Source organism: Topomyia yanbarensis, chromosome 2 (genome assembly GCF_030247195.1).
Source record: "Topomyia yanbarensis strain Yona2022 chromosome 2, ASM3024719v1, whole genome shotgun sequence".
Taxonomy (NCBI): domain Eukaryota; kingdom Metazoa; phylum Arthropoda; class Insecta; order Diptera; family Culicidae; genus Topomyia; species Topomyia yanbarensis.
This window is the reverse complement of record NC_080671.1, coordinates 219,257,835-219,272,158: the sequence shown is the minus strand read 5'-3', so window position 1 is coordinate 219,272,158 and position 14,324 is coordinate 219,257,835. Positions and strand designations below refer to the sequence as shown.

At 39.3% G+C, this 14,324-nt stretch overlaps 1 protein-coding gene across 3 annotated transcripts in view; it reads right to left on the bottom strand.

Annotated features, from left to right (window-relative positions):
* Positions 1–14,324, bottom strand: part of LOC131682914 (serine-rich adhesin for platelets-like) — a 1,216,708-nt gene that overhangs the window by 402,061 nt on the left and 800,323 nt on the right. For all 3 annotated transcript variants that reach the window (XM_058964729.1, XM_058964727.1, XM_058964728.1), the window contains one exon: positions 7,593–7,966. In XM_058964729.1, coding sequence (XP_058820712.1) covers positions 7,593–7,966 — 374 coding nt within the window. The remainder of the gene's footprint in view (positions 1–7,592; positions 7,967–14,324) is intronic.

The following is a 14,324-nucleotide window of genomic DNA, read 5'->3' as shown; positions in this document are numbered from 1 at the left end:
AACAATCCGTTCACTGATGGTAATACCATCATGGTATTCCCGGTCGGAAGTGGTTGAAATTTTTCTTTAGACAACATCCCAATATATCTCGGCGAATCCCTACTAGATCCCTACCATCGAAGCAACGTACCAGTGTAACGCGACCGAAAATTCGAGAATTGTTTGATCGCATTCATTGGTATTTCAATACGAATAAGTTGCACCATATCGCAAGTAATCCTGTCCGTGTATTTAATACGAACGGATCAGCCATCCTTTTGGTACTAAACAGAGATGTAGATGTAAAAGTGTAGAACAACCGAAATACAAATTTCATCATATTGCATGAGATCCGCAGCCAATGATGTTTGCCTGAAATCACATATGGCAATGTACACTGCGCCGCGCACAAAAGGTCCATGATTGTAACACTATTTGAAACTGTCCGCTTGTGTTGCATTTATATCCCATATTTCTTATCTATTTAATGTACGAACAAAATAAATCGATTCTATTAAAACCATCGTGCTTCTTAAAACATGCGATAAGTTAAGCACCACCCGCGCAAAGTTAGGAGCAAAGTAGATTTTGTGCGCAAAGTTAGGAACAAGATAACGAATCATCTTTTAAATTATATATTTTTTTATAGTCTATTCTTTTTCATGATGATAGTTTTTATGAATAAAGTAGTTAAAACTCCACCGGGAAAATAAATTTTAAGGTAGGATTACGCTTTTTTCTATTGATTGTATTGAAACAAACTTAAAAATTTCCTAACTGCGCAGAGTATACCATTGAGCAGGTTATAAGCAAGGCAACTAGTGCTCTTTGGGTGTGTAGTAGAACAATTGATAAAAATGGGGTCTCATACCAAGTATGGTTCACTGGTTATACTCTACAATAGTCAAACCAAGAATAACATATGCCTCGCTAGTTTGGTGGCCTAAAACAAAAGAGACATCAACTCAAAAAACCTGTTTTAATCCACCTAGTGATGCAATTGTGCTTTTCTCATTTATCTAAACTATGATTTAATTTAATTCTTATTACACTTGATGAGCATATATAAGTGCATGACTGTCACGAATCTGATAAGCTACATGTGGATACACATTTGAAACAAACAAAACTATAATATTTATATAGCCTAACCTGCGTGAGTTCAATGTTAACTTCATGTTGGAGAAGGGAAGGGATAGAAATAGTGGGGGAGGATGCGTCGGGGATCATCTAACTTATTTTAGTATACGGGGTGGATGAAGGGAATGCATGTGGGAGATTGGTCTGAAAGGTTGGGCGGTTAGAGAGGGGTGGTGGGGGGGGGGGGGGGTGTGAGAGGTAGGAGGTGTAGGGGTAGATGGAGGGTTCAACACCGAATTTCATTTGAGAGGTTAGTGAAATTTGGTTCAGTCATCACCGAGGTGGATTTTGATCTGGAATTTGCCTGGAACCCCGGGACTTCCGGAATTATATATAGTGGACAATACATTCCAATAATTTTTGATTCACCATCAGTGATCTAGGCCTGCGAAACGAAGTAATTTGATGTTCATTTCAATAGATTTTAAACCTATGAGGTATTACGACTGTATCGGTTTATATGAGAAATTCCTATGTGACCGCAATAACCAACGTGTAACACCGGAATCAAAAGTCAGAACTGATTAAAATTCAATAGGAGTCAATGAGAGTATTGTACCTTTCATTTGAAATAAAGTTTGTAAATATAGGTTAAGAGTTTGCTGGAAAACAGGTGTAGCAACATTAGCTCGGCAACTTGGCGTGGTCAAAACTAGTCAATTGGTCATTAGTGATCTAGACATGCAAATCCAAGTAATGTTTAACGTATCATAGGGTTACTCTTAAACCTGTAACTCCGGAACCGGAAACCCGATCAACTAAAAATTCAATAGCATCTTATGGGAGTGCTATACCGTTCATTTGAAACTGAGTTTGTGCAGATCGGTTCAGCCATCTCTGAGAAAATTGAGTTACATTATTTAACACAAACATACATACATACACACACAGACATTTTGCGATCTCGACGAACTTAATCGAATGGGATCGGCCCTCGGTTCGAAAATCGATTTTTGGGGTGATTGCATAGTCTTTCTTTATATGATAATGTCAAAAAGCTAGGTAAACTTCAAAGGCTTGCTTGTGAAGCGATAACCGGTGTCATGTAGGATTGGGAAAACCGAGGCATTTTACCGGTTATTTAACTGGTATTTTCGGTAGTGGAAATGAAAATAGTGATAAAACCGATAAAAGACGGTATTCAGAAATAAATGAATAGCAAGTGGTATTTACAACGCAGTCATCTTGGACTTGGGTTGGTCCTATTTCATGCTTTACTAACAAAATGATCGTTCTTGAGTATAGTGTATAAATGTGATTCGGCAGCTTACTTCTTCATCGGGGTCTGAAAAGTCCGTATGTCGTCATGTTGTCTAACTCGTTTATTGGACCAAAAAGCCAATGGTTAGCTAGATGCAGTTGACGTTCCAAGTGCTTCGAAAATTAAACTAGAAGTTTCAGAATGCTTCAAAATTAACCGAAGCGAAACATTTTAGATTTATTACATGGGTGCGTTTCGACTTCGTCTCATCAGAAACCGACACTAACTTTTTGTAGGAATAGATTAGCGCCGGCTTGACGCAAATCCCTAAAACTAAAACTAAACGACTGATCAAACGTGATGTCCCGTCCGAGCAGAAGTTCTGTATATGCCGATAAGACATAGTGAAGCCGAAACTTGTCTTGGCTTAGCAGGCGTATGCGAAAGCACTATGCTATATTTCACCTTTAGGAGAAAAATTGGGTAAACACCAAAATTTCTCACAAGGGCGAAATTTTTTTGGTAAAACCAGTCTTTGCACTTGAAGGGCAGAAATCCTTACTTATTACATGGGTGCGCTTCGACTTCGTCTCATCAGAAAAAAATATAGCATAGTTTTAGATTTGTTAAAGATTCATCCAGATGAAATTTTTCATCGGTATCCAAAAGTGCCATTTGAACAGTCCTACTCAGTTTGTGAAACCTTTTGAGTATTAATCCCACTCCGTCTTAAAAACCAGTGTTCATTTGTTTTCCTTTTCAATTTTTTTAACCTAACCCGTTGCAGTATCACTCTTAGATAGAAAACTTGTAAAATAATATTCAATGTTGCAACTTCTCGTGATTAAAATTGATTGATAGAGTTATATGAATTTTTGAGCTTTATAGGTTAGCACAGCTGTGCGAAAAATGTTGAATACAAAATGACAGATACAGGTAGCAACGATCCTAGAAACGAGCTTAGCAACGAACAATAAACAATTGCTACCAACTTTACGAGCCTGATGGAAAGTTCGATCATCAAATTTGTTTGTCAAGGTCGCCAGAACTGAAGGGACCGTTCTTCCTTCTTTACTTCAAAAGATCTAGTATACGATGTACCATGGAATTGGAGTACTTCTTCGTGAGTTGGAAGTCTCGATTAATCTCTGATCGCTAGCTAATTAGTCTCCGCAGCGCTGTCTTCCTATGTCTTTTGATCTGTATATTCCAATGTAGTGAATTACCAAGAGCAACAAACCAGGTCGAATCGTGGCATAGCCAGTTGTCGAAACTTGTTAGAGCACCACATGTGGGAACATGGAGGACGATTGACGAACTTTGTTTGGAATAGCAAGCTGGTAGTGTGTGGGCGAATGTGTTCCTTGTTGGAGTAAGAGAAGCACAACCCACCGTCGGAAGCGGCGGCCTCTCGCACGCAAACCTGTGATCCACTCGTTCGCCCGGCATACTCAAACATAGGGGCTTAAATTAGTTTAAGTCCGACGGAGCGGAGCGATGTCGGACAGCACTTGACTTAAAGCGATGTAGCGTAGCCACATTAGGCGTCGCTTTTATTTATTTGTTCCATTACAGCAACGAGAAAGGTGTTGTAAATATTCTAAACATTATTACTGTAAGTTGTAAAAAATTGTAAAAAATCACCCTTCATTGAAATTTTTCAGTTACAACCGCTATACATATTTATAATTCTCTTTGGTCCATTCGGCCTAATGACCCGTTCGGCCTAATGACCGGTTTCAGCGTGAAAAAAACACTTTTTTTCGAATTTTTTTAGAACTTTGCGTGAAGCAAATTTATTAAAACTTTTGTACATTATGGTGTATCATTTCAAAAAGACGCTGTAATTTTTCTTTGCAAAAATATCGACAAACGACTCGGCGATGAAGCTTTTTGTAGAACGTCTGTGGAAAAACCATGATTTGCGGTGTTCACTGTCATTCAAAAACTATTTAACCGATTTCTTTCAAACTTTGCATACACATTCTATGTGAAAAGTACCTAACCCCTACGTTGATTTTTTGGGATAATTTTTTATTTAGGGGGTGTTTACTCATAAAAACGCGGATTTCTTCCTGAAAAATAGTGATTTTTATTAAAAATGAGTTAAAAAACTCCTTAATTGAAAATTTATCCCAAAATCTCAACGTAGGGGTTAGGTATTTTTTACATAGAATGTGTGTGCAAAGTTTAAAAGAAATCGGTTCAGTAGTTTTGGAATGGCACATAACACCGCAAATCATGTTTTTCCAGCGACGTTCTACAAAAAGCTTCGTCACCGAGTCGTTTGTCGATATTTTTGCGTAGAAAAATTACAGCATGTTATTGAAATGATATAATATAATGTACAAAAGTTTTATTTAATTCGCTTCATGCAAAGATCTAAAAAATTCGCAAAATAGTGTTTTTTCACGCTGAAACCCATACCCCCCCCCCCCTTAAGGGCTCCTATATGTCGCTCAAAACTAGTATAGGAGTGTATTCTTGAACTCCAACAATTGGCAGAGAGGAGTTGCAGGGAATGAAAAAGCCGATGAGCTTGCAAGGAGAGGGTCTTCCACTAATTTTATCGGCCCAGAACCATTCTGTACAGTCACATCGAGTGCCCTCAAAATGGAATTGAAAAAGAGGGGAAATCACACCTATAAAGAACAATTGGAGTACCACACCTGGACTACGACAATCAAAGAAATTCATCTTACCAACGAGAAAAAAGCCTAGAGTTGCTTAGACTAAACAAAATAGAGCTACGCATGACAGGACTATTTACCGGACACGGTTCGAGTTAGGGTTCGCAGTACCGACCCTTTTTGGCGAGAACCGGTACTACGGTACTGAAGCCCTCAGTACCGGTAGTACCGGTAAAGTACCGGTACTCGAATATTTTTTTAAAAAAATTCGAAAAAAGCTTCAAACTGAAATTGAATGCTCAAACTGATGATCTTATTCTCAGATGATTGATTTGTGCTGATCAAAAAACATGTTTATTGTTTTTAATTGCTTCGGAATGGCAAGACTCATTTCACAGAAGATATTTTTCATATAGGGCACCTTCTTTTATTTCGAAATCTAGGCCACTTTGAAATCAATAATTGCTAAGTGGTGCGACTTTCGTCGATTTGAACAGATGGTAAATGTATGAAACCCTATTAACAACAGTAAATCAAAGCGAGAATGGCAGTAAATCCGAGCAGGTTAATCGCATTTCCTCTCTTGCTTTTCTGAAAATTGGCTCCGACCTTTATGTCGTTTGCCTACTATTCTCTAATGCATATCAAGGCTCCTTGTTTTCCTGTAAACTATGGAGTTTTGCTGAATTTTCCGATCACCAATAATTACAAATCGCCCCATTTGAAGCAGTTCACCAAGTCTAAAACTGTTAGCTACTAAATCGCTGGTCGTTCTTTTATAAAGGTTTAAGAGCAAACCAAATACAGACATGACTCAGACCATAGTCTTATTACGCGCCGCCCAGTGAATAATGGAAACCAATCAGAATGTTGCTAATAAAACTTTAACTTCTAGAATTATTATGATGATGGCCCCACTTCATTCCCACACAAAGGTGTTATCTCAACGATTTATCTAGAAGGCAAATTAATATAATTAAACGTTAACTTGCAGACCGATATTTTGAAACAGATCTCCTGCAGTTAACATATTTGTCATAAAAAATTGCATAGTACCGAAAATACCAGTACTGGCTTTTGTTCAGTACCGGTATTACGGTACCAAAAATGAGTCGGTATTCTCGGGATATTTGGTACCGGTATTACCGGTACCACAACCCTAGTTTGAGTAAATATCAATCTTGGTAACCTTACAAACAATACATGCCGCGTAGGGTAGTACCGGTACCGAAAATCCCGGGAATACCCATTTTTGGTACCGTAATACCGGTACTGAACAAAAGCCAGTACCGGTATTTTCGGTACTATACAATTTTTTATGGCAAATATGTTAATTCTGCAGGGGGATCTGTTTCAAAATATCGGTCTGCAAGATAACGTTTAATTATATTAATTTGCCTTCTAGATAAATCTTCGAGATAACACCTTTATGTGGGAATGAAGTGGGGCCATCATCATAATAATTCTAGAAGTTGAAGTTTTATTAGCGACATTCTGATTGGGTTCATTATTCACTGGGTGGCGCGTAATAAGACTACGATCTAAGTCATGTCTGTATTTGGTTTGCTCTTAAACCTTTATCTATAAAAGAACGAACAGCGATTTAGTAGCTAACAGTTTTAGACTTGGTGAACTGCTTCAAATGGGGCGATTTGTAATTATTGGTGATCGAAAAATTCAGCAAAACTCCATAGTTTACAGGAAAGCAAGGAACCTTGATATGCATTAGAATAGTAGGAAAACGACATAAAGGTCAGAACCAATTTTCAGAAAAGCAAGAGAGGAAGTTCGATTTACATGCTCAGATTTACGGCCATTCTCGCTTTAATTTCCTGTTGTTAATAGGGTTTCATACATTTACCATCTGTTCAAATCGGAAAGTCGCACCACTTAGCAGTTATTGATTTCAAAGTGGCCTGTATTTTGAAATAAAGGAGGTGCCCTATACGAAAAATATCTTTTATTAAATAAGTCTTGCCATTCCGAAGCAATTAAAAATAATAAACATATTTTTTGATCAGCACAAATCAATCATCTGAGAACAAGATCATCAGTTCGAGCATTCAATTTCAGTTTGAAGCTTTTTTCGAATTTTTTAAAAAAAATATTCGAGTACCGGTACTGTACCGATACTGAGGGCTTCAGTACCGTAGTACCGGTTCTCGCCAAGAAGGGTCGGTACTGCGAACCCTAATGACGCGTCTGCGGATCTGAAAGTGAAACATTAGAGCATCTGCTCTGCGAATGCAGTGCATTGATACAACGCAGACTAAGAGTCCTCGGTAAAGGAACATTGGAGCCTTTGGACTGCAAATCCCAAGCAGGTAATAAACTTCATTCGAAGTGGAGTGCCTAACTGGGAAGAGTGCGTATCTCAATAATGACAATCACACATCAATAGTGATATGTCATAGTAGATAGTACACTTAGATTAAGGAAGGGGCATACCACATTAGATCTAAAATACTGGTTGCAGTGGTTCGTCTCCAACCAAAAGAAATGGTGCGTATTCGGTACATTTAAAAAATGGATTTATTTTTGAAAAATCAGCAAAAATATTTTTTAAACCTTCCTTAACTTTTCGAAAGGAAACAACAATTTTCAAAAATATAGGCGAAAGAATTATATGTAGTCAATATTACCTGTTCTTGTGGATTTTCTGCAATTTCCGGTACAACTGTACCAACCCCTAAAGAGGATTCTTCCTGATTGGTACTAAGTTCGATGTTCTCGTCTTTCGTTCCGTCAGTTTTCTCAGTTTCCAGTGCTGTAATAGGTGTCAATGCAATGTGTGCTTTCGGCTCATCGATGTATGTAAACTTTTGAATCAAATCTGCCGTATGCCCCTGATCTACAGGATCGTAGATCTCACTCACAAGTTTAGTTTCCTCATTTGTAGTTCTGTGTAGCTCATGTGTTAATTTTTTAACACCTTCGATGTAATTCCATTCGTCTTCCTCTTCTTCCGATTCTGCAGCCGCACATAGAGAATCAGTATCAGCAATAGGGATGTGACCTGAAAGATTTTCAATTTTTTTTATTGGTCAGTTCCAGAACCTTGATAGTATACCATGAATCGTCAAAATTATTTGATATACATATTTTACAACACAGTTGTAGCTGGGAAAATATGCATAATTTAAAAAAAATAAAAGGATGTCCCACAAAGCTCTATCCTGGCTCCAATTATCAAGGATTGGATGTATAATGCACAGAAGTGAAAATTCAAAACTTCTGCAACCGCTTCTAATCCAATACCACAGACCTACGACATAATTTGGTAGCCTTATTTGATTAATTTGTTGAGTTTATGACCCGCATGAGCCGTCAGACCTAGAGTAAAAAAAGCGATAAATTCTCGTAAGCCAATATATTTTGGTCATATATCTAAGATTTCGGCTAGTCGTGAAGTCGTCGCTCAAACTATTGGTATGTATAATCAAATATCGCAATTTACTACATAATTCGATGAATATGACAGTTATAAGCGAGTTGAAAATAATAGTGTACAATTGGACCCAAAGCTGTCGATCTACAAGGACCATTACAGAATACCTTGGACAATTTGTCTGCATGGGCTATTAAGCTGGGTATCGAATTCTCCACGGAGAAAACTGAGCTAGTTGTATTTTCTAGGAAGCGTGAACCAGCACAACTACAGCTTCTATTAATGGGTCAAACTATAGCTCAGGTCTTCACAGTAAAATATCTAGGGGTCTGGTTCGACTCGAAAGGTACTTGGGGATGCCATATTCGGTATCTGAAACAGAAATGCCAGCAAAGGATCAACTTTCTTCGTACAATAACCGGAACGTGGTGGGGTGCCCACCCTGGAGACCTAATTAGGTTGTATCAAACAACGATACTGTCGGTACTGGAATACGGATGCTTCTGCTTTCGATCCGCCGCGAACATACATTTCATCAAACTCGAAAGAATTCAGTATCGTTGTTTGCGTATCGCCTTAGGGTGCATGCAGTCGACCCATACGATGAGTCTCGAAGTCCTGTCGGGCGTTCTCCCGCTGAAAAATCGATTTTGGGAACTCTCATATCGATTGCTCATTCGATGCGATATCTTGAACCCGTTGGTGATTGAAAATTTCGAAAGGCTTGTTGAGCTCAATTCTCAGACCCGTTTTATGTCCCTGTACTTTGACTACATGGCGCAAAATATTAATCCTTCTTCTTACAATCCCAACCGTGTGCATTTCATAAATACTTCTGAATCTACTGTTTTCTTCGACACATCCATGAAAGATGAGATTATTGGAATTCCGGACCATATACGCCCACAAGTGGTTCCAAATATTTTTTATAATAAATTCCGAGAAGTCGACTGTTCTAAGATGTTTTATACTGACGGATCAAACCTCGAAGGGTCCACTGGCTTCGGTATTTTCAATCAAAAGTTCACCGCCTCCTACAAACTCAGTGACCCTGCTTCAGTTTACGCCGCAGAACTAGCTGCTATTCAGTATACCCTTGGAGTCATTGACACATTACCCGCAGACCATTACTTCATCGTCTCGGATAGTCTGAGTTCTATTGACGCTATTCGCTCGATGAAACATGGAAAGCATTCCTCGTATTTTTTGGGGAAAATACGGGAGCTGCTGAGTGCTTTATCTGACAAATCTTTCCAGATTACCTTGGTGTGGGTCCCTTCTCATTGCTCCATTCCGGGCAATGAGAAGGCGGACTCTTTAGCTAAGGTGGGTGCCATTGAAGGTGACGTTTTTGAAAGACCAATTTGCTTCCACGAATTTTTCAGTATTACTCATCAGAGAACCCTCGAAAGTTGGCAAACCTCGTGGAGCAATGGGGAGCTAGGAAGGTGGCTACATTCGATAGTCCCTAAGGTATCGACGAAACCTTGGTTCAAGGGGATGGATGTGGGTCGTGACTTCATTCGTGTGATGTCCCGACTCATGGCGAACCATTACACGCTGGATGCACATCTCCGACGTATTGGGCTCGTGGAGAGTGGTATCTGCGCTTGTGGCGACGGTTATCATGATATAGAGCACATAGTCTGGGCGTGCACCGAGTACAGTTCCGCCAGGTCTCGGCTTATGGACACCCTCCGGGCCCGAGGAAGACCACCCAACGTCCCGGTTCGAGATGTGTTGGCAAGCCGCGATGTCCTCTATATGTCCCTTATATACACCTTCATAAAAACCATCAATATCCAACTTTAACTGCCCCTTTTTCCTTATCATTCTCAGAAGCGCTCTTTTCCACCTGTACCATACACCCACGATGGTTTGATGCGACTCCAAGGCGACACAAAACATCCCTGTCGAATGAGCCAACAAACACGGGACCTAAAGCACGAACATCACACGCACAACTCGAAATGTAGCCGATCAACATCTGAGCCGCACTACGAAATCGTCTGGAGAAACCCCTGCCATCTCGAGAACGACCACCCGGCGTCCCAGTACATGATTCTTCCTGATGAAGACCACCCTGATTCTGTAATCCATCCGTTGATCTCCCGAAGTCTGAAACTGAAATAATGTTCTCCCCCCTGCCATGTTTGTCCACCCTAATTCCCCTGACTCTTATACACAGAAGTAACACCCCTTCCCCCCCCCCCCCAAATATCTTCATGAAGCATTTAGCTCTTCTTGCCTTTTCTACTTTTAACTATTATATTATATGATCTCGTTGAAAATGCCCAACTCTACTACCACATAAAATAACTCTAATTAATGTCTCCGAATCTTTACAAAATTCAATCACGCCCTCTAATTATTTCTACTTTTAAGATAGTCGTAAAAATTTTCCCCCTTAGTTAAACATTATTTGCTCCAATAATCTCATTGCTAAAAATGTCAAACCATATTGCCATAAAAACTAAATGACCCCTCTAATCTTACGAAAATTATACTACCCCCTTGTGTATATGTATAGCTATAAATTAGCCTTAGTTTAATTTAAAAAATCAATATGTAAGCCCCTAGTTTTAAGTAATTTAAAATGTAAAACAAAACAAAATTGGCACCTTTAAGCTAACGCAAACCTGCCTTATCAAATAAACGAATTGAAAAAAAATAGTGTACAATAGTCCAATCCAAGATTTCAAATCCCCGGCCGTTTTGAAGTTTGCTGCGGGTGGAATGACAGCTGTTGTTTTTGTCCAATCCACGACGACGTAATTGTAGAGTAGTAGTAACGAGTAGTCGTTACCGTAAAGGAAAACAGTACAGAGAGAACAAGGGGAATAACACGCATACAGGCACACACCGGTAAGCTAAAATGTGAAGACAAATACAGAAGCATTTCATGAGATGTACATCCAGAACAGCATAATAAAGAGACACTTTTAGTTTGGCCAGCAATCGGAATAGACGCGTTTTATTTCGCAGTGAACCGATATCACAATTTGGCGACGAGCGGATTTGAACCGAAAAGTGAGTTAGTGTCACAGGTGGTAAAGTGATAAATAATTGTTTGGTGCCGCGTCGGTGGAAGGTAAGAAAAATAACACAGCGAGTTGCGTTGCCGATTGGATGGATGGATGAGGCGTAAGAAGTGATTTTTTTTTTGGTTTTATGGAGGAGGTGTGGGATTTATGTAAAGATGGTGGTCGCAACCGTGGTGCGAGAGAAAAAAAAAAAGAAAAGGAGAAACGCAACTGTGTGCGTGGTGTGGTACAGAATGGCAGCGACGCGCTGGATGGTGACCGAGTGGATGTGTCGTAGATTCTGAAGGCAGAAAAAGTAGGTAGAATCGCAACTGTGTGCGAAAATAGGGCAAAGAGCTAGTAGCGTGTGAAAATAAGATACAATCGCAACTGTGTGCGAACATAGAACGAGTATTTTAATACTACCGTAGTGCGAAGTAAGAGGCTATAAAAATAAATTACGGACGCAACTGGGTGCGCGAGTGTGAGTAATAACAAACTCAACTGTAGTGAGGGGGGCGTATTCAAAACAGAATGCGAAAATACGTTCCAAGCGCAACGTGGCAAAGAAGGAAAAAGTGGACTCCTTAATGGTACGCGTAACTGTGGGCACTAAATAAAGTAGAGATGGTATGGGTGAATACTCAAATAAGCAGGTTAACATATACCGGTGCAAGACTGGAGGATAATGAAATGAAAAGAATACAATGATGGCCCTTGAGCAAAGGTATCTGAAAGAGATAGAATTTGCATAGTTTACAAGGAATATAAAAAAAATGAGGTTGTTCATGCTATCGTTCAAAGAAAGAAGGGAAAGAAAAATGTCGCGATGCCATCCATCGAAATCTATGCATTGTAATTTGGCACAAGATAGAATGAAAAAAAAGTGGTGTTATATTTCTCGTTGCTATTCTCTATTTTTTTCAAGATGGATTCGTTTCGACGCTTAAGACCTTTTGAACTATTGGCAGACAGATCTAGACTGCCAAGTGAGTGGCAAAAATGGAAGCGTGAATTAGAGAGATATTTTGATGCGACTGGTATTACATCTCAATGGGAGAAAAGATGGACCCGATGTTCAAGAAATTTTCGAGCATCTCCCTGGGGTTAACGAAGTTCCTCATGTGGTGGCAAATCCTCCATATTTCGATGTTGCCATTCAGACACTGGATGAGCATTTTGAGCCTTTGCGAAGAAGAAACTACGAACGACATCTTTTTAGACAAATTAGCCAGAAGACAGATGAAAGGTTTGCTGATTTTGGTCTTCGACTCCGGATTCAAGCAAAGCGATGCGATTTTGATCGGTACGATACTAGAGAGACAGACGATCGAATCATAGAACAGATAGTAGAAGCATGTAGGTCGACTGAGCTGAAACGACAGATATTGGAAAAAACATGACTCTGGATGAGATTCTAATTCTGGGGACTACTCTGGCGGATGTTCAACAGCAGGTTAAAGAGCTGGACCGTCAAAATACCGAAAGAATAACGTCAAATTCAAATGTTAGTAAGGTATATACGACACCATTTAAATTTGTTCGTGGAGAAAGTCATAGTTTAAGGGATAGAATTCTTGATAGAGCATGTTTTGCCTGTGGACGTAGAGGGCATCTGAAGGGTGACCAGTTATGCCGGGCTAGAACTGCCAAGTGCATAAAGTGCGGAGAAATAGGCCATTTTATGAATCGGTGCCTAAAGCGTATGGGTACAACTCGCGTAATGCCAGGGCCATCTCAACCTAAACGTATTCGGAGTGTGAACGACGATAAGGACGGACAGGTCAAGCAACACATATTTTTCGCTATGGGACGTAATACTTTTGAGTTTGTTATTGGAGGTATTAGAATCCCCATGATTATAGATTCCGGAGCTGATGCTAACATTATAGACGAAGTTACATGGAAGGAAGCCCAAAATGCAGGTTTTTTTTTTTTTTTTTTTTTTTTTAATTGCCCACCACACTCCCCCACACCAAAGAACTCATACAAGAGCCCCCTGGTAGTGGACGCAACTTGTCTCAGCCCATGAACAATGGCAACAAAAACAAACAAAACAAATAAAACAAACTGAGCTGAGACAGACATTTATTGATGTGCAATTAGTTTAAGATAATTAACTAAGGTGGAATCCCAGTGGAAATAGATTTCCTGTTAAGGGATCCACATTATAAATTAAATTAAATTTAAATACTGCTGACGGATGTTTACATTAAATTACAAAACAATATCATTAATTAAATATTTCGTTAAGCCTATGTTTAAAGTACTGTTTCAATCTAGTCTTGAAGATGGTACGATTGTCGATTCTCTGCATGTCAAGTGGAAGTGCATTAAATTTGGTGGGGCCAATAAAAAGAATGCGCTTTTGGCCAAGGTTTGTGGCTGCTCGAATGCGTTGCAAGTTACTATTTCGACGTGTTGAACGAGAATGTGTTAAAGTTGTAAAATGTATATTATGCTGCGCGATGGAGTTATGTAGATTGTCGTGTATGAATAATAATGTTTGTACGTCACATAAGTGGGCTATGGGTAAAATATTGTGGGCACTTTCAGAGTATAACAACAAAGTCGAATATAAAAGTGGTTTATTAAATATAATTTTCAGGGATCTGTTTTGTAGTGTTTGTAGCTTTTTAAGGTGAGAGCTCGCTGCTCGCCCCCATACCGATACTAAGTAGTTAAGTTGTGAATGAATGTATGCAAAGTAGTAGTTCAATAGAGCTCGCTGGGGAACAAACGCTTTAACTCTCCACAAAATACCACAGGAGGATGCCACACGCTTTTCGATAAATTTTATATGGTGTGTCCAGGATAACGTAGGATCTAAGTGTATACCCAAATATTTGAAACAGTCCACATTTTCAATTGTACAATCTCTAAGTTTGGGATGATGATGTGTTGGTAAAGTTTTCCGTATGGATCGGAAGATCATGTACTTAGTTTTGGAAAGGTTTAGTGAT